Source organism: Piliocolobus tephrosceles, chromosome 5 (genome assembly GCF_002776525.5).
Source record: "Piliocolobus tephrosceles isolate RC106 chromosome 5, ASM277652v3, whole genome shotgun sequence".
Taxonomy (NCBI): domain Eukaryota; kingdom Metazoa; phylum Chordata; class Mammalia; order Primates; family Cercopithecidae; genus Piliocolobus; species Piliocolobus tephrosceles.
This window is the reverse complement of record NC_045438.1, coordinates 52135259-52161801: the sequence shown is the minus strand read 5'-3', so window position 1 is coordinate 52161801 and position 26543 is coordinate 52135259. Positions and strand designations below refer to the sequence as shown.

General features: G+C 44.3%; 1 protein-coding gene across 4 annotated transcripts in view; it reads right to left on the bottom strand.

Annotated features, from left to right (window-relative positions):
• MTHFD1L (methylenetetrahydrofolate dehydrogenase (NADP+ dependent) 1 like) overlaps positions 1 to 26543 on the bottom strand; it is a 233309-nt gene that overhangs the window by 45698 nt on the left and 161068 nt on the right. For all 4 annotated transcript variants that reach the window (XM_023206150.1, XM_023206152.1, XM_023206153.1 and 1 more), the window contains exons 25-26: positions 20002 to 20109; positions 17460 to 17612 (exon numbers count right to left, since the gene is read on the bottom strand). In XM_023206150.1, the coding sequence (XP_023061918.1) occupies positions 17460 to 17612; positions 20002 to 20109 (261 nt within the window). The remainder of the gene's footprint in view (positions 1 to 17459; positions 17613 to 20001; positions 20110 to 26543) is intronic.

The following is a 26543-nucleotide window of genomic DNA, read 5'->3' as shown; positions in this document are numbered from 1 at the left end:
ATCTCATTTTTCTCCACTCAACACATTATTTCTCCAAGTCATTAAACATTTTAAACATATAATCACTGTACATGTACATATTTAGAGACAATCATTCTGGTCCTGAAACTACCTAGGCATTGCTATCTTTAACTTCCTTTTGATGAGTCATTTTTGGATTACCCATTTTATTTAGGGGAAAAGAACTGATTATTTGGGGGTAGAAAGATGTCAGTTCATGTGCTCCATAGAGAAGATGCAGGGGAAAAAAATAACAAGTCAAGATCTTTGAAGATGTACTGAACTGCTGCTGGCCGAGTTTTTGTTTTTAAAGTAATGATGTAGAGAGCAGTGACTGCACGTTGATAACACTTCGGAGAGGGGCCGGGAATGTCAGAGTCTGCTGCAAAGGGGACTCATGCACTTCGGATGAACCGGAGCACTCCATCATTGTCCTCAGCTTGACTCTGTGATCACAAAGAAGTGCTAGAGAAGGATTTATGGACACGTGTTTTTTCAGTGCTGCAGAGATCCCCCATCATGGTTTCCCTATACCATTAACCATTTACTGTCCAAGTAAGATTTCCCATCGGAAGCTCTAATTCATAAACTTAATTTTATTACTTTTCATGAAACCTTCTGTTCTTTTTCGTGATGTTGTTGTAGCAATCATTTCTTTTTTCTGTCTGAAATACTTCCTACTCCAAAGAAAGATATAAGGTTCCAATTCATGCCTCAAATGAAAACTAACAATGCTTCAAAGAGGCTGAATGAACCTCCCCTTGGAAACTGGCTGTTAGGTGGTTTGGTGTCTCTCTTCTCTCTCCCTCCCAAAATGTTTCCATCTCAAAATAGGAGCACATTCCTCTTTTTATGACAAACTTATAAAGTTAAAATTAAAAGTTAAAAATCATAAAGTTATCAAAATTAAGATAACCTCCAGATTCCAAACCAGCTCTAACAAAAAGTCAGTTACCATTATCATAAAATAATAAAAGACTGTACAGCTATCTGTGCAATGAATAAGTTTTTTTTTTTTTTTTTTTTTTTTTTTTAAAAACATTGTCTCGCTCTGTTCCCCAGGCTGGAGTACAGTGCTGCAATCTCAGCTCACTGCAACCTCCGCCTCCCAGGTTCAAGCAATTCTCCTGCCTCAGTCTCCCTGGGAGCTGGGATTACAGGAGCCCAACATCATGCCCAGCTAATTTTTGTATTTTTAGTAGAGAGGGTGTTTCGTCATGTTTGCCAGGTTGGTCTTGAACTCCCGACCTCAGGTGATCTGCCTGCCTCAGCCTCCCAAAGTGCTGAGATTATAGGCATGAGTCACTGCGCCTGGCCAGCGTTTTAAACTATACTTTTTTAGATGGCACAGAGTATTACAAATGAATGATGTGCTGAATTCAGTATGTATTTACTTGGGAGGGAACACCAAGAACAGCATGGACCTGGAAGCTAGACGGACCGCTCTCAACTAGGAGACCTGACCTGTAAGTATTTTCAGGCCCAAAGTAAAAACTATATCTTGCTTTGAGCATTGTAGTTGGGAATTACACTTCTCTTGGATGCTAAAGTACAAAAGAGAACTTTTCACTCGTCATTGTGTTTTATAGCTCTGATGACAAGTTAACTCTTTGCTACTGGACGTAGTGTCAACCATGCCATAAAAAAACGAGAGCAAAGATAATGGAAACCAGGCTGCTGGTCTCCATGGCCTTATAATAGTTGGGATATAGAAGCAAGTAAGTTGAAAGTGGAGGATTCTCATGGATCAGAAATATTTGTACAAGTTGGACAGATACTGCACGGTATCTTAAACAGAGAAGAGATTACCTCCTTTATTTGCAGGACAATTCTATTTATCTGTGTAATATAGTTTCAAACAACTTTTGACCTGTAGCAAATAACAGCCCCTTTAGAAACCAAATTATTGAGGCTTATTGACTAGATGGGTATAGACTTATTGTTTCAGCACCCCAAGACGGGCGATCTCAGTGCAGTAATGCTTCATTTGTCCCTTTATTCAGCCTCGAGCTACCTCTTCTGACACTTCAGGCCTTCCTGGTTACCTAGGATAAGATCCATCCTGGGGCTGGGCTCAGGCTTACACAGTTCGGGTTGGGGGAAAGAGCTGGGAGTTTTGCTTTTCTGCATTAAAGAGTGAAGAATGGCCCAGAGCCCTTGCATGGTAGGCACGTAAGAGGGGACCATCATTCACACAGGCTGCTAGTAATGGTGCTGCTGGAGCTATGCAATGGTCTGATCCCCTTATTCTCTTGGTTCCTGAACCCTAATTTATGGCTCACCCTACTGCCTTCAGGGCCCAGCTCAACTCCCAGCTGCAGGCTCTAAGGCGCTCTGGAGTCGGGCTTCTGCCCACTGCCATCTGGAATGTGCCACCCTGCCTGAATCATAAATGCTCCTCTTTTTAAGACACCTCAGGGCACTCCTGGGTAGAGAAGCAACCATACTTCTTCTGAGTCCCTTTGCATCCTGGCATCTGTGAGCCTTTGTCTGCATCTATCAGCTTGTCTGCCTCCTGCCGACACTAAGCTTCCAGGACAGGGAATGGGTCTTTCCAGTCTCAGTAACCTCAGTGCACACTGCACAGCAGACACGCAAGAATGTTTTGAACTGGATGGAAATGTAGAGACTGTATATCACTCCCAATGTAAACAACTCCCCAATTTTCAACCCTGGACTCTCTCCTGAACTCCAAAAATGATTTCTAACTGTCTGATGGCCAACTTGGCAGGAAGTCAAATGTCGGCCTCGGTGTAGGGCACTCGTGGGTCAGTCACTTCACTGCCGTGCTGGTTTGAAGTCGTTGCTCTCTCTGGGTCCATCCTTCGAGGTCCCCAGGGCTCACTTGGACTCCTTCCTCACATCCCGTCCCTTGTCAGTTCCGGCGACTTCCACTGCACTGCGTCTCCTGGCACACATGCCATCCTCTCCACTTCCAACGTTATTGCCCCTACCGGAAGTTCCTTATCAATGAGCCCCCAGGCTCATGCGCAGGCCTCTCCAGGCCTCCCACCTCAGTCCCTGCCTCCCTCGGGAGGCTGCAGCCAGGGTGATGGGCCTGCAGTGTCTCAAATGCCCCAGTTTCACCCCAAGCCCCACTCCTTAGCCAGCATTCTTGGCCTACCCTGCCCACTGTGGTCTCTGCTGTATTTGAACATCTACTGCATTTAGCACTTACATCTTTCTTTTGGCAAAGGCTGCACTAACTGTACTTGCTTTAATTCTCCAGGTGTTATGACTTACTTATCTGAACATCCTGCTGCCTCCGGGGGGTGTGGCAGCAGGTTTTCACTCCCCTGTGGTGTGTCTCAGTGCTCAGCATGCACGGCCCTGTGAGTACATGCTGACTGACCTACCGAAAAGAAAAGCCAAGATGTTTAAAGTCCAGTTATTCCTGGGCAAAGATCCCGTAAACCATAGTATCCACAGAACGCTAGAACTCTACCTCTTATCACTGACTATGCTCCCAGGGTGAGTAAGGAGGGTAATGAACTAATCCATACAAAGCATTTGGAAGGTATGTGACCTTTGCTAAGAACAGGTGATGGTGATGATGATGATGATGATGATGATGATGATGATGCAGCCTGAAATGAGAATGGCAGTGCATGGGTGGAAAATATGGTCAAGCAGCTTCCACACTAAAGGCAGTACAGCCCCATGATCCAGTCTGGTGGGTGTGCTATCATATGAAATCTATTTCATCTTTGTCCTTGGTTCCAGTCACAGGTTTCCTAAAACTCTTGAACTTTCTGGTAGGGGTGTCTTTTGCTCTATTCATAAGGAGCTCCTTCGATAACACCTGAGCTTAAGGTAACGGAGTGATGGGGTGGGCCTCCAGCCAGCCTCAGGATGGAAAGACTAAGTGAGTAGAAGATTGGAGGGCTGGAACTTTCAGCCCCACCCATCAACCTCCAGGAAAGGTGGAGGGCGGGGAGTGGGGATTAAGCTCTACAAAAACCCTTGAACAAGACTTGATGAGTTTCTGGGTTGGTGAAGGCATTCTTGTGCCAGGAGGGAGGTGAATCCCAACTCCACAGACCTCGCCCTATGCATCTCTTCATCCGATGTTGATTTGTGTCTTTTATAATAAACTGGTAAACATAAGGGTGCTGGGAAAAGCTCTCCTCAAACCGTGTTTTCCTCTTCTGTCACAACACAACAGTCATCAACACAGAAGAATTCTGTGACCAAATGCGTAGGGCGTTTCCCCACACACAAGAGGCGGACACCAGGTGAGGTGGCTTCCAGTTTAGTTCTGACCCTGTCTACCCAGAGATAGTGTCAGATCCCACAGGGCTGAGCACCCCCCACCAACCAGTCACAAGTCTGGGCCTCTGGAACTTCTGACCAACTGGTTTCAAATTGGGGTTCCTAGGACTCCCCTCTTTGAGTTTAATTTGCTGGAGCAGCTAACAGAATTAAAGGAAACACATGCTTAACATTTCCAGTTTATTATAAAGGATACTGCAGGCCAGGCACAGTGGCTCATGCCTGTAATCCCAGCACTTTTGGAGGCCGAGGTGGGCAGATCACCTGAGGTCAGGAGTTTGAGACCAGCCTGCCCAACATGGTGAAACCCCATCTCTACAAAAATAGAAAAACTAGCCAGGCATGATGGCGGGTGCCTGTAATCCCGGCTACTCAGGAGGCTGAGGTGGGAGAATCACTTTAACCCACGAGGCGGAGGTAGCAGGGAGCCAAGATCGTGCCATTGTATTCCAGCCTGGGCAACAGATCGAGACTCTGTCTCAAACAAACAAACAACAACAACAAAGAGATATTGCAAAGGACACATATGAAGAGGTGTGTAGGGCGAGGTATAGGGGGAAGAGATGCAGAACTTCCATGCCCGACCTGGGTGCCCTGCCTTCCAGGAAGTTCCATGTGTCTGGCTGTCTGGAATCCCCTTGAACCCTGTCCTCTTGGGTTTTTATGGACGCTTCATGACATCCACATTCCTTCCCACAAGGTGTAGGGTGGGACCCTCTCATGGTAGGGTCTTAAGACTCACAAGCAGAAATGGGGGAAACATTACAGTGGAAGGAGGGCAGGGAAGGTCAGAGGCCTGCCCCTGAGGCGTGACACCCCCAACATTACAACAAAAGGCTGTAAGAAGGGTTACGGGAGTCAGGAGCCAGGAACCAAGGATGAAAATCAATATATATCATAACACCTTTGTAAATAAGTGTTTCTCTGAATTCTGTGAGCCATCCTAGGAACTTAATTGAACCCAAGGAGAGGGGTCATGCGAACCCGTTTTTTTTTGTTGTTGTTGTTCTGTTTTGTTTTGTCTTTTGAGATGGAGTCTCATTCAGTCTCCCAGGCTGGAGTGCAGTGGCAGGATCTCAACTCACTGCAACCTCCACCTCCCGGGTTCAAGCGATTCTCCTGCCTCAGCCTCCCTAGTAGCTGGGCTTATAAGAGCCCGCTGCCACACCCAGCTAATTTTTGTATTTTTAATACAGACGGGGTTTCACCATGTTGGTCAGGCTGGTCTCGAATCCCTAACCTCAAGTGATGCACCTGTCTTGGTCTCCCAAAGTGCTGGGATTACAGGCGTGAGCCACCGTGCCCGGCCGTGAACGTGGTTTTTAGCCAGGCAGTCAGAAGTATGTGTGGCCTGGACTTGAAATTAGTGTCTGAAGTACGGCCGGTCTCATGGGACTGAGCTGTCAATCTGTGGGATCCGACACGATCTCCAGGTAGACAGTGTCAGGATTGAACTGAGTAAGAGGAACACCCGGTTGGTGTTTGTGAGAAATGTTTCGTGTGTAAGGAAAAGCCCCCACACAGCCAGCCACAGAAGTGTGCTGTTGTTGAGTGTGAGAGTACAAACAGAAAAAGAGTTTGCGTTTTTGTTTTACAGTGGGATATTTGATCCGTAGGTCCATATCTAAGCACATGAATAGAATGTGTTTGGGCCTGGTTTTTTAGTCTTGCTGGTCAGTAACTGGTTCGACAAGAAAGACTAGCACACTGATCCCAAAAGGACTACGCCAAGAGCAGATATGATTTGCGGGCTCTTGAGCCTCTTATTAGCCCCTTAAAAGATTTACTTTTCTAGACTTCTTTGGAGCCTGTGATTCTAGTACTGGTGAGTTTCCACTGGCAGCAGACTCCCTGAAGATTCCCTAGCCCTCTGCAGAGTTGGCAGGCCACTAGCACATTTAGTTGGCTCCTAGGGTATGTTCTACACTGGACTTCCCATTGTGAGAAGGCCAAGAGAAGGAAGATACAGTCTATTCTGGAGGTGGAAAGTGGGAGAGATGGTAATTTAATTCACAGTAGATGGTGGGTGAGGCAACTAGGTAAGGTAAGAGGACACACAAAGGAAGTAACTGCAGTAAACCTTAACTGGTGGCACAAGTGCAGAGGTGTGCTTGAAAGAGAAATGGAGTGTCTGGAGGTGGGTGAGTATATGCTGGTAGATGTGACAAAGGCACCGTTCCTCCAACACCAGTCCTGGGAAAGGCACGTGATACGGTTTGGCGCTGTGTCCCCACCCAAATCTCATGATGAATTAAGATCTTCAGGGTTGGAGGAGGGGCTTGGTGGGAGATGACTGGATCAAGGGGGTGGATTTCCCCCTTGCTGTTCTTGTGATAGTGAGTTCTCATGAGATCTGGTTGTTTAAAAGTGTGTGGCACTGACCCTTCACTCTCTTTCTTTCCTGCCACCATGTAAAGATGTGTCTGCTTCCCCTTTGCCTTCCAACATGACTGTAAGTTTCCTGAGGCCCCCCCACCAGCCACACCTCCTGTACAGCCTGTAAAACTGAGTCAATTAAACCTCTTTTCTTTATAAACTATCCAGTCTCAGGTAGTTCTTTACAGCAGTGTGAGAACAGACTAATACAGGATGGGATCCCAAGTAACTATGCACTCAGAGAAGAAACACAGATACATCTGGGAACTGGATGATGGAAGCTACAGGGAAGCACAGTAGGTAACTTTCATGGGTCTTACACTCTACAACATATTCTTGGGGTTGGGATGAGTCAAACAGGAGACTGACGTCCAGGATGGAATTGGCTCTTTATGTTCCCAGCTGTAGGTCTCTTCCTTAACAGATCACAGTACCCTCATTACAAATGGCCTGGGAAGCATACTTAATGCAGAAACCTCAGCAAATTCTTACAGGGGTTGGTCGTGCAGTTATACATTTTCTTTCTGGGACTCCTAGGGGTTTAATAAAATTCCTTCATTGGATCATTTAATCCAACATAAATGATTTCCCTTCGCCTACTTTATACTCGCTCCCTGATTTTATACCAGTGAGTATAGCCTGATGTAATTAAACATTCTGAATTTTCAATGATACCCAGAGAAGAGTATGTGATAACCAATTCTCTCAAAAGCAATTTACTGTAAATATTTTCATTTACAGTAAGTCCTGACTTAACATTGTGGATAGGTTCTTGGAAACAGTGACTTTAAGCCAAATGAGGCTTCATAACTCAACTCTTTCTCCTATCAATTAGACTATGTGAAAACTGGTTTCATATGCATTATGTCCTTTTGCTTATAGTGGTAGTTTCCAAGAACCTATCAATGACATTAAGTGAGGACTTATTGTAATCTGATATCTGCGGGTAGATAATTTAAGGAACACATACATAGTTAAGCCTGTAAGCTGCCATGAGTTCCAGATATTATCAGTTATATTTCTCCACAGTTACAATTCCAGTTTTGGGGTTTCTTTTTACTCATTAAATTTGAAATAGTTTTAAAGCTTGACCCTTTTCTTAAAAGTTTAACTTCTCTTTTTATTCAGGCTTCCCACTAAACCCTCAAACTGACTCTGAGGGTGGCCTGGCTATCTAATTTACAAACCCGGTATCTTGGTTTGCATTCATTTTATTTCCCTTGCATACATTGCTTAGCTGCTTCTGATTATATGCCTCTTAGCCACGGCTGGGATAGAAAAGTGTAATAAGAGAAAATTGTAACTAAGAGACACAGAAGAAAGAGAAACTCCATGAGCACCAGATACTTTTATGGGTATCTTTTGGAAGCTCTAAATTGAGATGTATCTTTGTTGTCAATTTATGCTATGAATCCAAAGGAAAAATGGGGGGAAGAAAACAAGTAGGCTGCAGATGAAAGTGGAAGAAGAAAAATGAGTCTATCTTTCTTTCTTTCTATCTATCTATCTATCTATCTATCTATCTATCTATCTATCTTACCAGTATCTATCTATCTATCTATCTATCTATCTATCTATCTATCTATCTATCTATCTATCTATCTATCTTACCAGTGGTATGAAAGTATGAGTCAATATTTCATCAATACCTAGAAAACATAATAGATCAATATGCTGATTTTAGGGGTGGACACAAAAGTGTTATAACGCTCTTGGATCTTTTACTCGACTCAGTGGTATAGTACCTGGCAACATTATTACTCAGCATATTTCCCTGGCTGAGGCTGATTTCATTTAAAGTAGTTTTATACTTGTGCTAAAAATAAGTGTACATCACACTAGGGGGGAGAAGATCCCCTACACAAATGGATTGGACCTAGATAACCTTATGTACCAAAGAGGAAAACATCATTCTCATGAGTCACAAAGCTTTCTTCTTCTTGTCAGTATGATAAACAGTTTCTGGAAATTGAGAACGACGCTGGTCACTTTCCTTCCCCCTGAACACGCCACACTGAGAAAACAGGGATGACTCCTTCCCTATGGGACAGACACACATGTAGCTTTCCCTGGGTTGTGGAGGAAGGCATGGCCACAATACCATCGGGCAGCCTGCTGCAGGGATGAGAGGAAGCAGTGGATGCCTGGGCCAGGGAAATGCATATTTGGGAGAGAGCAGGAAATTTTGATGTAGAGATAGGGAAGAACCCTGGGGAAAAGGACCCAAGCTGGGCGGGGAGGAGGAAACCACCAGGATCCCAGGATCGGAGACAAAGGACACAGGGACACAAAGTGAGGCCAGAGGGGGAGGGCAGGCTCATGGGGAGGGCAAGCTCACTGGCAGAGCATTAGCCAAACCTAGCTTATTTCACACTCATCAGAGAGACTGCACAGATGGGGCCAAACCAGGGCCCAGGAGCATTGGAGAGAGGAGGGCCATTTCAAAGATGTTTGTAAAATAAGCTCAAGGTTTCTTTGTTTATTTGTGGGTGTGGGAGTGGAAAAGTAGAGAAAGTGGAGAATGAGGGGGAAAAAGGGATGGGTGATTTTGTAGGCAAGATGCTGCCTGCGGAGGTCCTGGCGGACCTGCTGGGGGGAGTGGCGCTCCGCACGCTCTCACATCACGGGGAGCGCAAGACTGACTACATTACTGCTTACACATCTCCAAGGGCAGCTTCGGAAGTGAATGTTTAATTGTCTCACTGTAACTGGCCGTAAATCCCTGGAAAATGTGAAGGGTCATGCATTTGATTTAAACCTATGAGGTCTGAATGAATTCTCCTCCATGCCTAACCGAGTGAAGCAAGTGTATAACCCTAAGTAGGGTCGGTACAAAGGGGAGGAAACACCTCCCCACTGAGCTTGCAAAGAACTTCACCACTGACCTGAATCAGATCCAGCAGGAAACAAAACACTCAGTACATACTTTCACGGTAGAGGGAGGGGGACGGAAAACAAAGCGAGCTGAACTGAAACGTGAGAAAGAACAGAATGGCAGTGAGTCCACGGGGCGGGGCCACAGCTTGCTTTTTTCACGGCCCTCAGTCCAGTAACCCCACCCGGCATTCGTAGCGGGTGACATCACTGATGCCCCAAACACGCTCCCGCAGTTTCCTGCTTTCCAGAGTCCAGCCGAGCGATGATGTCAGTGGTGCACCTGGGTAAAGATGTGGCAGGACCGGGTCACAGGGAGTGGGGACAAAGGCCAACCCAGTTAAATAAACTGCTGGTCTTCTAGGGCCTGGTCCCTGGGCAGGCTTCCACCATGAGACAGGTACAGCCCAGGCCAATCCCCACAGCAGGAAAAAAAGCATGTATTTGGCCGGGCGCGGTGGCTCACGCCTGTAATCCCAGCACTTTGGGAGGCCGAGGCGGGTGAACCATGAGGTCAGGAGTTTGAGACCAGCCTGAACAACATGGTGAAACTCCGTCTCTACTAAAAACACAAAAAATTAACTGGGTGTAGTGGCGGCCGCCTGTAATCCCAGCTGCTCGGGAGGCTGAGGCAGGAGAATCGCTTGAACCCAGGGGATGGAGTTTGCAGTGAGCTGAGATCGCACCACTGCACTCCAGCCCAGGTGACAGAGTGAGACTCCGTCTCAAACAACAACAACAACAACAACAACAACAAAAAAGAGAATGTACCCATGCAGTGACTCCTGTCACCCTCTGCCCATAAAGGGCACAGGGTCCAAAGTGAAGAAGTTACAGGAAGACAGAGGGAAGGAAACCGCGCAGAGGTAACCACATGGGGGGCAGGCCCTAAGCTGCTGAGATCTCCACAGTGGATCTCTCTCCTCTGACTGGGAGATGGAAGCACCAATGGTCTTTCTCCACAGTGCCAGGAGCCACCCTGCCCCCAGAGATGCCCTACATGGCACTGACTGCCATATATAAATGCTTCTAGATAGTTTCATTCCTTGTAGGTGATATTCCAAATATTATCAGTTGTATTTCTCCACAATTACAATTGCAGTTTTGGGGTTTCTTTTTACTCATTAAATTTGAAAAGCTACTTCCAGTTTTAAAGCTTTACCCTTTTCTTAAAAGTTTAACTTCTCTTTTTATTCAGACTTCCCACTAAACCCTCAGACTGACTCTGAGGGTGGCCTGGCTATCTAATTTACAAAACCGGCCAGGTTGACTAACCCCTATATTCCAGCCCAGAGTGTTGTCAAAAATAGCTGTCAAGACATGCCTCTATGTCCCATGTTTGCCAGTACAAAAGGGTTCATATTCTAAGTTCTTCAAGTCTCTCCCACTGCCTCCATGTGAAGCCAATGGAAAACAGTCAAATACACCAAAAATTAACTTCAAATGGATATCTGCTATGAATTCCAACTTGGTCGGACACCCCTCCAGGCCAACTGTAGTTTTAAAAAACACTGTGAAAGATGGCCGGGCATGGTGGCTTACTTGAGGTGACGAGTTTGAGACCAGCCTGGCCAACATGGTGAGACCCCAGTCTCTATGAAAAATGCAAAAAGTGAGCCAGATGTGGTGGCATGCACCTGTAGTCCCAGCTACTTGGGAGGCCGAGGCAGGAGTATCACTTGAACCTGGAAGGTGGAGGTTGCAGTGAGCTGAGATCATGCTACTGCACTCCAGCCTGGGTGACATAGCAATACTCTGTCTCAAAAAAAAGAAAAAAAAAAAAAAAGAGAAAAGACTGTGAGAAGAAAGAATTCACTCACCCCCTCTCCAACCCCCAACACAGTAAGCAAGAAGGGCCCAGGAACAAATTAACAGGGAAAAACAACCTTGCATTTGCTCAGTGGAATCTTGGGGTTTGCACACATTAGTCAGAGGGAGACAAACTATACTGAATATACTTCTTATAGAAATGTTCTAGCTCTTACGGCCTTTCTTCGCTGTCCCAACTTTTGAGGTGCAAAAACACAGCAAGACAGCCAGGACCGGCCAGGTGATGGCACGGAGCCCGCTCCCACAGGCTGCGTGTGTGTTCTCACTCTTGCCACTGGCCTGAGTTATACATTCTCCCCAAGCACTTGCAGTTTATCATCGCCCTATTTACTGCATTTTCATGTTATAAAAGTGATATACGCCTAATGTAGTAATTTGATCTATATGGAAAAAGTGAAGAAAAAAAGCTACTCATAATATCACTGTTATCACTGTCTAATTTAAGGTTTTGGTGTTGTCTTTCTAGTCGTTTTCTATATGGAATGTAATTTACTTCTCAATAATATCATTTCACATACTTTGCTTACATATTAGTAATTTTGTCATGAAATTTATGCCAACTGATTAAACAGCCCTTGTAAGTTATACAAACTTAAAGACAATATCAAAACAATGTGACCACAAGACAAAGACCACCTACTACTAAATTATTTTTGGCATGCGATTATTTTTTGAGAAGTTTTATAAACTATTAGGTTTATTGAACACTATAAACCATAAGCCTTGGAATAATTTTGGAAGCATACCATAACAGGGTAATTTGTAGTAGAATATAGGGTTGGAAAACCTCAAAAAACAACTTGCTTGTTTCTTCCCATATCGAAGATTTGTATTAGAAAAACTATTTCTTACAAAAAGACGTACTAAGTGGTACTATGTCGGTCAAGAATCTTGTATTATTTCCTAGCTTTCAATAATACATATAATGTCATAAAAAAGAGGGAAGAACACATAAAATACACATGAAGCTTACTAGGAATGAAGAAAGTTATTTTAGGAAAGAAAAATTGGCTACCATAAAGGAATATGGAAAACGCTAGCAATGCACGTTAAGAATGAGTGCAAAGGTCTTAGATGTCCACGAGCTGGGAATGCTTGTGCTGGGTGCTTCAGTTACAACAGCATGGGGAAGTGAAATAGACTAGTGAAGCTGTTACACCAGTTAATAGTATTTATTATTATTTGTGGTCACCAATGCCAATTAAAGCAATAATTAAATAGAACATGATGAAATAATTCAATGGTAGGAAAAAAAATCCGGCCCACAAGGGAACATGGAAAGTAAAAGTAAATATTTAGAAAGCAAAACCTGGAGGGGAAAAAAGCTCCAGCATCTCACCATGGGGTCTTCCAAAGCCAGCAATGCTGGAGATGTTTATTGTTCAAGGACGGACTTGCTTGGGTTGGGATTCTCCAACTAGAGCCAGAGGGGAGCTTCTCTGCCTCCCTTGAGGACATAACAAGAGGGGCTTTCTGCCTTTGTTATAAAGCCCGCCACATTCTGTGCCTGTATGGTTTTATTTACTGGAGTCTATCATAAGGCCTGTGAGGGAAGCGATGAATCTTTCTCATAGCCATGGGGCTGATGGCCCTGTGTGCTGTAGGCATTTAATAATTCACTGAGTAAATGAATGAACCCTGCAGGAGAATGGAAGCCTTTCTGATCTTGAGGTCTCAGTTTGGACTATCTTTCTGGAGTAGATAGATGAATATGTATTTCAGCAGCACTCTAATAAGCCCACACTGGGTGACTAAGCAGATGAGTGATTCATTTTGCTAGAATTTTCCCACCTGCAGGAGCCAGTCCCCCTGGTGTCCCCATTCCCCATCTCCTCAGTCATCTCAGCAGGAAATTACTATCCTGTCTCCCACACGGGTGATGAATGTTCAAGGCATTTCAGCAGACTGTGGCAAGGCCCAGAATGGGGTCAAGTAAAAGTAAATACCAGCCCTTATTAGGAGATCCTGGCCCCTCTGGTGCGTGTGTCCCAGTACACATGCAGCTTCCTGCTCTGTCACAGAAAGCAGCCCTCTAGGGCCACCGCCTCCAGTGACAGTTTCCTGACCTCCAGGAACTTCTGTAGTCAGGCACCACTCCCTTCCTCATGCCCCACACCCGATTGTTCCAGATTTCATCACTATGCACTGACGCTCACCACGACCCCGCGTGTGGCCACAGGAGGAACTCGGCTGAGGGCTGAGAAGACCAGATAATGACACAGAGGGCTCACTTCAGGAAACCCAGGGAGCTGCAGCGGCTCCTCCAGGGCCATTCCACACATTCATTTTCTAACAAGTCATAAGTCAAAGAGTGACGTTAGGAGCGGACAGCCTGGTGTCCAGGCATGAGCCATGGCAACAGATTCTGATTTTCCAGAATGACTTTGGTCGTTACCTGGTGTTGGATATGGTGGTGTTAGCTGGAGTGGGAGGAGATTCATATTGTATGTTTGTTTAGTGACTCCAAAGATGTTAAATTATTCTGTGGTTTTTATTATTTTATTTCATTTTTTTTAAGAGATGGAAGTCTCACTCTATCTCCCAGGCAGGAGTGCTCACTATAGCCTCAAACTCCTGGGCTCAAGTAATCCTCCCACTTCAGCCTCCTGAGTAGCTGGCACTCCAGATACCTGCCATGACTCCTGGCTAATTTTTGTTTAAGTAGAGACGAAGTCTGCCTATGTTGCCCAGGCTGGTCTCTAACTCCTGGCCTGAGGCAATCCTTCTACCTTGGCTTCCAAAAGTGCTCAGATTATAAATGTGAGCCACTATGCGGGCCCTGGTTTTTATTTAATGGCTATTAAATGCTCAGAAGTGAATTCAGGTTTCAGTTAAATGCACAATTTTTATATCAAACTATTTTCTTTGCTAATTCACTTCTATCTGCGTCTACCAGCTGTAAATTGCCTGAAGCAGAGAAAGCTTCTTTAGGTTGGGGTTCCCTGTAGCCCCAAGCTGAGTGCCTTATGCGGCACTGGCTGAGTGAATTTGTTGGGTGAACTACTGCGGGGTTTAGAGTCTGCAGAGGGTAGGACAGGGCAGATCGTGATCGCAGCTAACCGTCTCAGCTACTCTACCATTTCATGTTCTGTTTGGGCACCTCCGTCACCCCTTACCTCCCCTGATGGTCCGGTCTCTCTGGGCCTGCACTGTCCAGCCACCCCTTCTTACCCCTAAGCCAAGGCCTTCACCAACTAAAGCTCAGGAGTAAAGTGGCCATCACTGAGGCCATTCTATGTATGTATGTATGTATGTATATATATATGTATTTATTAAGAGATGGGAGTGTTGCTCTGTTGCCCAGGCTGAAATGCAGTGGCGTGATCTCGGCTTACTACAACCTCTGCCTCCCAGGTTCAAGTGATTTTCCTGCCTCAGCCTCCCAAGTAGCTGGGATTATAGGCGCCAGCCACCACACCCAGCTAATTTTTGTATTTGTAGTAGAGATGGGGTTTCACCATTTTGGCCAAGCAGGTCTCGAACTCCTGACCTCGTGATCCACCTGCCTCGTGATCCGCCCGCCTCGGACTCCCAAAGTCCTGGGATTACAGGCATGAGCCACTGCGCCCGGCCAACTGAGGCCATTCTAAGGAATATAAAGCAAGCTCTTCAGTACTGATTTTTGTTAACTGAGGTATAATTAAATTATACACAGGCCTGGTACAGTGGCACAAGCCTGTAGTCACAGCTACTTGGGAAGCTGAGGTGGGAAGATTGCTTGAGCCCAGGAGTTTGAGTCCAGCCTGGGCATCACACGTGTATAGGTCTGTGAGTCTGGAAGAATGTATATAGCCATGGACTCACTACCACGTCAAAACATAGGGTATTTCCATTGTCCCAAAAAGTTCCCTCCTGCCCCTCTGCAGTCAAACACTTCCCCTCCCCCAACTCCTGGCAACACTGATCTGAACTGTAGACCTGAAAATGTCATTCGGAACCCATTTCATCTGGACCCTTCTCCCTGTGTCAACACTGCTGCGAGTGCGAGCGGTGTCGGTGGGATTTTTCTGGACGTTCTCTGCCATGCTGCTGCTCCTTCCTTCCCACCTCCTGGAAGGCACCCCTGCTAGGAGTCGACTGCGTTAACATGGGTGTTTCAGGGATGTCTTCCTTTGCTCTCTTCTCACTGATTTCTAGCTATCCCTGTGTCTCTCCTGTTTAACGACTGCCTTCACCCATATCCTTAAACCCACCAGGGTGACGTTCCTGCCCCTTTCTTTGGAGCGCGGTGTCTGTATTTCCAGTGGAGGCACAGACTGTTCCTTAGATCCTGTTAACCCTCCGAGCTCTCTCTACCCAAGCCAGGCTCATTTCTGGCCCTGCAAATCTGCCTCCTCCTGTGTCCTTTCCATGACCGATGGCATCACTAGCCAGAGTCACCAAGCTAGAACAGTCCCTTCCCCCGGCCCCCACGGTAGGAGGATACTTTTAGAGTACGTCTGCGTTTCACCCCCACTCTCCGTTATCTACTTCTGTGGCCAAAGTAGGGACCTTGATTGCCTCTGGCCCCAGCTGAATTCACCCACCTCTCTGGGCCTGGTTCTCTTTTCACTAAATGTTCTCCACATTGCTGCCAGAGCTATTTTTCTAAAATACACATCAGACCACATTCTTCTCCTCCTTATTTAAAAACAAAAAAACAAAAAACCAAGAAATAAACCCCAAAAACCCCACCCTACCGTGGCTCCCCAGTGTGTACGAGATCAGATTCAAGTTCCATGAGATGGTCTTCAAGATCTTTGGCCACGTGGCTCTGTCCTGCTATCCCAATCCTATTCCCATTCCCATTCCCATCCCCAGCCTTCCCACCTCATCCAACTCCAGCCACACTGGACCACCCCAAGAGAGGATGTCATGTATTAGTACTTTGGTGCATTTGAGTCAAAACTCACTGTTTTGCCAGTTCAGAGATTGAGCCCTTTTTGAAGAATCCCTTCTTCTTCCATATCCCGGGGAAATTCTGCCCCAGGCATAATGAGCTGTTACCCCCTGGCCTCTGAGGGAATTCAAAATGCCAATGCAGTGTTCTCCAGACACCTCTGTGCTGTTCAAACCTACGCATCTCACACCTGCTCATCTTAAAATCTCTGTGCCTCACATGCAGGAAGAATTAAAAAAATGCTGATTGAAAAAACATTGTGTCCAGTATTAGATGAAGTATGTAAATATCAAGGCAAGAATCTGCACTTTTTGTCGACCTATTGCTTGTTTGCACAATAGAGCCACATGGTTTATTATAAAAAATTATTATAATGTACACTGTACACTGGTTAAGCTCAGATCACTTTGCAATAATGATGATGACAATGATGGGTTAGAATATTTTTTTCTTTGCTTGCCATGGGATAGGCCAGGTTGTAAGAATTCTTTTTTGTTCTAAATCAAATTCAGGAACACTCCCAAAGACAAGAAGTCGAATTTAGGCCACGGACGGTAGCAACGGAAGGCTATCACTGTGTAGCTGTACCAAATGAAGCCCATCTGCATGGATTTTAAGCACTTTTATAAGCTTTTATTTCTCTGTTCATCTCCTTTACCCCCATAGATAACACAAAATAACAGCATAATCATCCAATAGCAATGAAATCCCATCACAACATCAAAAATGAGAACTCATGAGATTTACTAATTTACTAAGCCAGAGCTTCCCACCTGATGTGCTGGGGAAGTGGGAGAGCATGAGGACTGCTTTCCCCAACCCTTGGGGTGACTGGGCAGATCCTGTCTGGTGTGAGCAGTAAACTCCACTGTGGTACAACATTTTGGGTGCTATGTGTGATAAAGGTTGACAACCACTGTCCTAAGCCATTCTACCATTTAAATAACAGGCTGAATTCTCCCAAGTTATGTTCATACTTGCCTTAGGAAGGAAATTAGTATTATGACTCTAAAGATCCTGAGCACATGATCTAAAAAAAGAAAAACCTAAACCACAATGGCAAAGGTAGGTGAGACAGAGTGTTTGGAAAAATAGTGAATACTGTACTGTTAATTACTCCCTAATTCTCTCTAATCCATGCTTTTTAAAGAGTGGGTGGAGCATAACGATTTGAGGCACCACGGCAGTGCAGAATGGGGAGGGTTTTTGGAAAATGTGACTCACTCACCGTTCCGACCAAAGGGTAAATGAACCCAGCGCCTATGCTGGCCCGGACATCACTGATAGGTAAGATGAAGTCCCTCGGCACACCTTTTCTGTCAGGTTGGTGAGACAGAGAAAGGTGGGTCTTTGCCATGCAGATGGGCAAATTTCCAAAACCCTGTAAGAAAGGAAAGAAAATGTGTTCACTGATATAGATGTGAGTCTCCTGTGTTTTTCTATTTGCGCTTTATACAGTCTTGGCCAGCAACGGTAGGCTGGCTCAGATCGAGGCACATGCAGGAGCTGCCGGTTACTACTTGTTCATTGAAGAAGCAAGAAGGTGAGGATAAAAACTCATCTCCATGTGATCACTGCTTAGCAGGTCAAGGGTGACTGTTGTTTATTTTGGAGGTTCTCTTTAAGAGAAGGCAGTGTTATGTGCCTGTTTGGGGAAAGCACGGCTATTTTCAGGCAAAGCAGCAGCTGTAGAAACCACTTTCCAAGACTATTAATATCCGGGACCCAGCAAGGTAGTCTGGAGAAAGGCTCCTCAACGAGGCTCTTAGTCATGTTGTTCACTCATTCTGGTGTCGGTCAGGAAGCAAAGGGCCCCTTTGTGTTGGTTTATGAATCATGGCTATTTGATCTGCAATTACATTATAAGAACTAAGATGAGGTCACTATTTAAGCTTCTTGTTTTTAAGGACCAAAGTCTATGTCTGACCCAGAGTCCCAAAGGTGAAAGAGCAGGAAGTCACATGTGGTGTCTCACAAAAAGGACAGTGTCCTCGAAGCCTGGTTCTGATTAAATGGCACATAGTGTTCCTTTAGAGGCTTTGCTAATTCATTGCAACCACATACTTGACACTAACTTTTAAAAAAAAATAAAAATAGAGATGGAGATTTTGCTATGTTGCTCAGAGTGGTCTCAAACTCCTGGCTTCAACTGACCCTCCTGCACTGGCCTCCCAAAGTGCTGGGATTAGAGGTGTGAGCACCGTGCCCGGTTGACACAACTTTTAAGCAATATTTCCTTGATAGACAGAGATAAAGGGAAAGAAATCTTTAGTGAAATTTTCATAAGACTTAGCCTAAAACTATTTGGAAGATCTCAGAGTCTTATCAACTCAGGGAGGACGTGGGCTTGGGGCCATTTTCTTTTTGAAATCTCCACTTTTCTATACTGATAAGAATTCTGCTGGGCGACAATCACAACTGCCTTTCAGAAATGGTGCCAGAATTTTGAATTTCAGACATGATTAAATATTGGAGTAATTTCTATGAACTAACAGAGGTTTGCTAATGTAAAAATTTTGTCAGTAGGCATATTAAAAAGACACAAACAAAAACCAACCAATATGCCATAAACTGTCACCAGATTACTTCATAAAAGAAATAACATTTTAACACTGAAAGGAGAAAAGACTTAATATGAGAATAAATGATAGCCTTAAATATCATTATTAAAAACTCATGGGAAGAAAAAACCAAACCAACCTCATGAGAATGGCCTTACTTTACTTGGTTTATTGCACATGAATGAAAATTTCACCACAATGCCTGTGCACAGAGCAGTGCTTGGGAATCCTTTTTGTAAAGGATAAGCCAAGAACATACAGGGAAAATTCTCAGAAGTGAGAACTTTCTGAGTTGCTGACTATTTTACCAAACCTAGGAGGATAAATACCCTGGCTGGCAAAGGTAGCATTTAACAAAATTTCAAATGGGTTTACAGAAAAGAATAAGGAGTTGGAGATTTTTTTTAAAGAAAAGGTCAACACACTACCTATCACGAAGCTCTTTAGCCAGCAGGCTCTTAAAGTGTTCTGACTTCTATCTATCTGGTTACGCCAAAGTAGGAGGGGCACTCGAGGCATATGGTCCTTTTGGTGAGGGTGGCTGAGCCTCCTGGAATGGAGTTGATTGATCATGACTGTCACTGGACTAGATGGTGACACATGCTGTCAGATCACAGCCACCTTCCCAGCTGCTTGCCTACTTGCCTTTGTCAGTGGCTAGAGGCAGAAGATGATGGAGCCTTCAACCTCAGTGGACAAGCTCAGTAAAAAGCCAGTGAATCGCTTACGTAAGAAGAACACCAAATATTCCCATCTTTATAAGCTGCACTCCTATCTGCCCACCCCGGCACCATGCTAGCATTTTTAAGGTAGTAAGAGGCCTGCAAGGAAGAGGAAGCATTGCAATTCATCTAAATCTGACTCCGCAGCTATACTCCAAAGGATAGTTTCAATGTTCTGGGCTGAGTGGGAGGGATGAAAGATCACACATCACCTACAAACAGGGATACCACCCATATCAGACACATTTACAGTCACAGAAGTAAATGATGCATGGATCAGAGGATGTATTTCTCACCATAAAGTTCTAAATATAGTCTACTATATCCGAAAGTAATATCCCGAGGATATTACTTTCATCTTTGTTAACCATAAAATAGATTAAGCAAAGAGTAACTGGTGAGACAAGTACAAATTCTCAAGTCAAGCTGAGTATTCTGAGAGCCTAAGGTGGATTTTTTCTTTTCCCCCTAAAAGTACAACTTTTACCTGTTGAGTGTAACGATCTATTTTGGCTTGTGCCTCAGGAGAGAGTTCAATATCTTTGGCTCCATAGACAGCCTGGGCAATGGTTCTTATCTTGTCCACAACTGGAAGCTGGAGAAACACAAATTATAACAAAATTGTATAAGTTTAATCTGGTTAAATATTTTTTTTAAAGTTTAGTGAGATTTTCTGTAATTGCTCAAAATTCCCTATCAGGGTACCCCCTCAGCAACTGCAGGATTCCTAGCAAATGCTCTTTTTCCCTTTTAGCACCCTAAAGCAATGAAATTTTCAGTGTCAGAAATAGATCAGATGTCAACTAGCAAATAAACCTTAGGTGTTCAGGCAATTTAGAGGCAGCTTATCTAGTTGTAACCATTTTTATCCATTGTCACATTTTAAAAAATGTAGTTTACTATAATTTTTCTTTCTTTTTTTTAGACAGTATCACTCGGTCGCCTAGGGTGGAGTGCAGTGGCACAATCTCAGCTTACTGCAGCCTCAACCTCCCAGGCTCAAGTAATCCTCCCATCTCAGCCCCCTGAGTATCTGGGACTACAGGGATGCACCACGACTCCAAGCTAATTTTGTTGTCTTTTGTTTTTTGCATTTGTCTGTAGAGACTGGGTTTCACCACGTTGCCCAGACTGGTCTTGAACTCCTGGACTCAAGCAACCTGCCCACCTTGGCCTCCCAAAGTACTGGGATTATAGGCATAAGCCATCACGCCTGGCCTGTTTACTATAATTTTTAAAAAATCAATATGTCAGGACTGGAGCCTCCCGATGAAATTGTGAGTGCCAGTTTTTAAGTGGGTCTGAATACGGGTTCACAGTATTGCTACAGAAAAAGTAGCAATACTAAAAACAAGTATTTTTTCATGAGCAGTAATGGACTGAGTTTTTAACATAAATGCTGATGTGATCAAACACTATATTGGAAAATCAGAAGTTGAACCCACTGTCACTTTAGCAAATTATGAGAAATCATGTGGCACGGAAGAAACGTGAGAAGACTAGATACAGGCAAATAAGTGTGTTGGGGGAGATGATTTCCATAATGTTAGACTGAAGACTTGGACACAGACTACTGGTAGCATACAGCAAGGGATCTTCAGAAACAAGAATGATTCATTAGGAAAGGAATCTTCTACAGATAAAGTAATTCTAAATTTAAGAAACACATTTGGCAAAATTATCCACAATCTTTCTGTGGGTAACAATGCATATGTGGCCAGGTGTGGTGGCTCACACCTGTAATCCCAGCACTTTGGGAGGCTGAGGTGGGCGGATCACTTGAGGTCAGGCGTTCAAGATCAGTGTGGCCAACATGGTGAAACCCCGTCTCTGCTAAAAATACAAAAATCAGCTGGGTGTGGCAGCTCACGTCTATAATCCCAGCTACTCAGGAGGCTGAGGCAGGAGAATCGCTTGACTCTGGGAGGTGGAAGTTGCAGTGAGCTGAGATCGCGCCACTGCACTTCAGGCCTGGGTGACAGAGCAAAACTCTGTCTCAAAAAAAAAAAAAAAAGCATATGCATGATGCAATCAGTTGATTTACTGTTTGGTGAACAACTGCTGAACCAAATGCTGATGGAACAGACGTGAACCAAGGGGCAGAAGTCTCCCGTGGTGTGCCTCAAGGACTTCGCTTGACAACAGCAAGTGTCATATTTGTATGAGATACTGTTGATACAAGAGTTACCCAAGACAAAATAAATAAAAGCCAGCACTCTTCCCCTCCCAACTCTGATAGCACCCAAAACTGCTTTAAAACGTGTTTTTCATTACTACAGTTTTTATTACTGTAGAGGTGTTCTGTGGTCTGGAACTTAAACATTGAATGTTCTAACAAATAAAAAGAAATGAAGGTGCAAGCCTTATAAAGAGTCTGAGTCAATGGAGAAAAATAGTTGGCTCATGGATGAGGAGACTTAATACTGTACAGACATCACTTCTCTGAAACTTACTCAGTTCGATGCAAGTCCAGTAAAAATCCCAAGCTCATTTGTGGTTACTAGGCCTATTAGTTCTAAAACTTACAATAAAGGGTTGATGTGGTTTGGATGTTGGTCCCTCCAAATCTCATGGTGAAATGTAATCCTCAGTGTTGGAGGTGGGGCCCGGTGGGAAGTGTTCGATCATGGGGGCGGATCCTTCATGAATGGCTTGGTGCTGTCCTCATGATAATGAGTGAGTTCTCTGAGCTCTGGAGAGATCTGCTTGCTGGCACCTCCCACCCCCTCTCTTGCTCCTGCTCTTGCCATGTGATGCACTGGCTCCCCCTTTGCCTTCTGCCCTGAGTGGAAGCTTCCTGAGGCCCTCACCAGAAGCCCAGCAGATGTTGGCGCCATGCTTGTACAGCCTTCAGAACCATGAGCCAAAATAAACGACTTTTCTTTATCCATTAAACAGTCTCAGGGATTCCTTTATAGCAACTTGAGAGTGAAATAACACAGGGTAATGGCATAAATAGTCAGATAACTGGCATACATAGTCAGATAACTTTAAAAATAAACAAAACTGAAAGAACAAAGAAAGAAGACTTTTCTACTAGCTATCAATCATACCCCAAAACTATGCTAATAAATTCCATGGGTACTGGCACAAGTATAGACAAATTAATCAACGGCAAAGAAGAAAGAACCCACAAACACACCTCAGCATGTGCAAGATAGCATATAATAGAGGTGACACAAATCAACAGAGAAAGGCTGACTAACATCTGACTTTTGGCTGGAGAGAAATAAAATTAGATTCCTACCACATACCAGGCCTCCAAATAAATCCAATATGGAACAAAGGCATAAACTTGAAAATTACAACTCTAAATATTGGAAGAAAACAGTGGGAACTCTATTATCCTGAAGTAGAGAAGGATTTCTTAAATGAGGTAACAACAGAATAACCCATAAAGGAAATGATATATAGATTTCACTGCAGCAAAATTTAAAACTTGTTTTAAGAAGACATTATAAACAAGGTCAAGAAATAAGAGACAGACTGGGAGAAGATATATGCAAGTACTTATAAAGTCAAAAGATTAGTAATCTTCAAAGACCAACCTTTGTTAAAACTCTCTGAGCTTTCTAAGATCTATCCCAAAGGCCACCTCCTCCACAAAGCCTTCATGGATGACCCTTAGGCACATGTGAGCATCCTCTTCTTTGACATCTAGATGCCCTCGAGGCGCTCCTACCCGCAGCTTCAGAGGACAGGGATTCACTGGGGCCTGACTGTGAGGGGCTGCCAGCAAAAGCTCATGCAATCTTGGGGTGTGTGAGTGGAGCCCGAGTGTGTGAACAGTCACACAGACTCGGCAGCACCACACTGACACCGAAATCTCTTGGAGGGCAAGGGGCCTTTTGTAAACCACGCCATATGAAAAATCGAAAGGAGGGCAGAATGTGAACCAAGGGACAAACGTTAGAAGGAAGTAGTTGTTTTGAGTGCAGTGTTTAAGGAAGAATATAATAACCAGAGCTCTCTCACTTAGCAGTGACCTGTCCTTGCTGGGAGGGTTCTATAAAAGCTGAATATGGTGCCAGGAATGTTGTACAAAGAGTTACTGCCTAAGTGCAAAGTTGAGGCTGGGTGAGAGAGAGAAATTTAAGGGTAACTTTTTTTAAAATTTATTTTTGGTAGAGATGGGGTCTCACCATGTTGCCCAGGCTGGTCTCAAACTCCCGGCCTCAAGCGATTTTCCCACATTGACCTCCCAGGTTGCTGGGATTACAGGCATACTCTGCATAGGCAACTTCTAACGTAAAAGATTCAATGTTCATATTAGCTGAAGAATGAAGAATGGCTGATAAACTCTTTAAGGCTCGGGACCATCTCTTATGTACCTAGAGGCAGCCCCTGGAATATATACAAAGCCCTCAATATACAGTGGAACAAATGAGTATTTCTATATTTCCTATTGACTAAGCTTGGGTTCCATGTGTTTCAATGGTCACATAAGCTGATAAGAAAATTCAGGTGTTGATGTGCTGCAGGTAACAGCGGAGAAGACGTTTTCCATGAATCTTAGATCATGAGCAACCTGTGTTCATGGGCACTCAAGTGCTTGCTGCCAACACTGTACTGAAACTAACATGAGCTCCTCTGCTGGTCAACCAATGCCTGGCAAGGAGCAATGTTTTTAAGAAATAAAAGTTGGTGGGACGCTGGAAGATACTTCTTGCAGGAAAGAAGACACAAGGCAAGCCCAGGGACCATGCTTTGTCAGAAGTCAGCTCTCAGAAGGGTGTGTTCCCCAGGCAGTAGAACAGCAGTTCTGGGAAGCAGGCAATGTTCCTGTTGCATGCAGTCTGTGGCCTGCACCTACCTCAGCGCGGCCACTCCAACCCTCCATGGGCTCTGCACAAAGGAGCCTGGTGGCTATGTGAAGTAGGAGGGCTCAGAGAGAATGCAGCCTCTCCTTATGTGTGGTTAAATCATATAACCTCCCTGAATTTGTTTCCTCATTTCTAAGATGAGGATGTGAATACTTCAGTATATATCACTGTACTGCACACATTGAATCAGTGTAAAATGCAAGCAAGTTGCAAATGTCATGCTATACAAACCTTAAGTAATGTTATTATGGAGTGAGAATGGTAGGGAGGACTGAAAGAATTACATTTTGCTTGGAAGTACAGCAAAACAAGATACTGTTACTCATAACACATTTAATGAACAGAAAAATGCATTCTTTACTGAACTCTAGATCATAATTCAAAAATAAAGAGTGTGATTTTTCTGTTAAGATAATAATTTTAAAAACTCACATGGGAGCAAAGTAATAGCAAATGAATGACTAGTGAATAAATTAATGCAAGTGGGTGGCCGATTTGTTATTTAAAATTTTCTTTTTTGATACAGAGACTCACTCTGTCACCCAGGCTGGAGTGGAATGGCGAGATCTTAGCTGACTGCAACCTCCACCTCCTGGGTTCAAGCGATTATCCTGCCTCAGCCTCTCAAGTAGCTGGGATTACAGGCATGTGCCACCACGCCCGGCTAATTTTGTATTTTTAGTAGAGATGGGGTTTCACCATGTTGGCCAGGCTGGTCTTGAACTCCTGACCTCAGGTGATCTGCCCGCCTCGGCCTCCCAAAGTGTTGGGATTACAGGCATGAGTCGCTGTGCCCGGCATGATTTGCTAAACATGAAAATGTTTTACAAGAAACATATATATGTGTGTGTGTGTGTATACATATATGTGTGTGTGTTTATATATATGTGTATATACATATGGGTGTGTATATATATATTTATATATATTTCTGTATATATGCATATATACAGAAATTATATATATATCTGTATATATACAGGTATATATATACAGAAATATATATAAATATATATATATATATTTATTTGAGACAGAGTCTTGCTGATGCCCAGGCTGGGAGTGTAGTGGTGTGATCTTGGCTCACTGTAACCTCTGCCTTCTGGGTCAAGCAATTCTCTCTTCCTCAGCCTCCTGAGCAGCTGGGATTACAGGCTCCCACCACCATGCCCGGCTGATTTTTGTGTTTTTAGTAGAGACGGGGTTTCACCATGTTGGCCAGGCTGGTCTCCAACTCCTGACCTCAGGTGACCTGCCTGCCTTGGCCTCCCAAAGTGCTGGGATTTCAGGTGTGAGCCACTGTGTCTGGCCTAAAATACATATTTTTAAGAACTTTAATTTTAGTAAAATATACATAACATGTAATTTACCATCTTCTTTTCTTTTTTTGTGACCCAGGGTCTCATTCTGGAGTTCAGTGGTGTGATCACAGCTCACTGCAGCCTCAACCTCTGGGGCTCAAGTAATCCTCCTACCTCAGCATACTGCGTAGCTAGGACTACATTAGAAATGCCACCGGCTAATTTCTAAAATTTTTGTAGAGATGGTGGTTTTGCTATGTTGCCCAGACTGGTCTTGAACTCCTGGGCTCAAGCGATCTGCCTGCCTCGGACTTCCAAAGTGCTGAGATTACAGCTGCAAGCTACCATGCCTGGCCTAATTTACCATTTTAGCCATTTCTAAGTGTACAATTCAGCAATGTAAAGTCCATTTACGATGTTGGGCAACCAACTTCCAGAACTCTTTGTATTTAGCAAAATTGAAACTCTACCCATAAAGTAGCAACTTTCCATGCCCCTCCCCTCGGCCCCTGACAACCACCATTCTACTTTCTGTCTATGAATCTGACTGCCCTAGACCCCCTACAAGCGGATTCAAGCAGCATCTGTCCTTCTGTGTCTGGAGTATTTCATTTAGCATAATGCCCTCAAGTTTCATCCGTCTGATAGGAGGTGTCCTTCCCAAGGCTGAATAATGTCCCATAGTATGTGTGTGCCATATTTAGCTGATCCCTGCTGACAGACAAGGAGGTTCCCACCCTTCAGCTACTGGGAACAATGCTGCTATGAACAGGGCTGCACGAGTACCTGCTTGAGGCCCTGCTTTCAATGCTTTTGGGCATAAGGCAATGTACATTTTTTTGTTAACAACTAAACTTTCTTCCTTTCCAATGTTTACTGGAAAGTGTTTTGGGAATTCCAGGGAG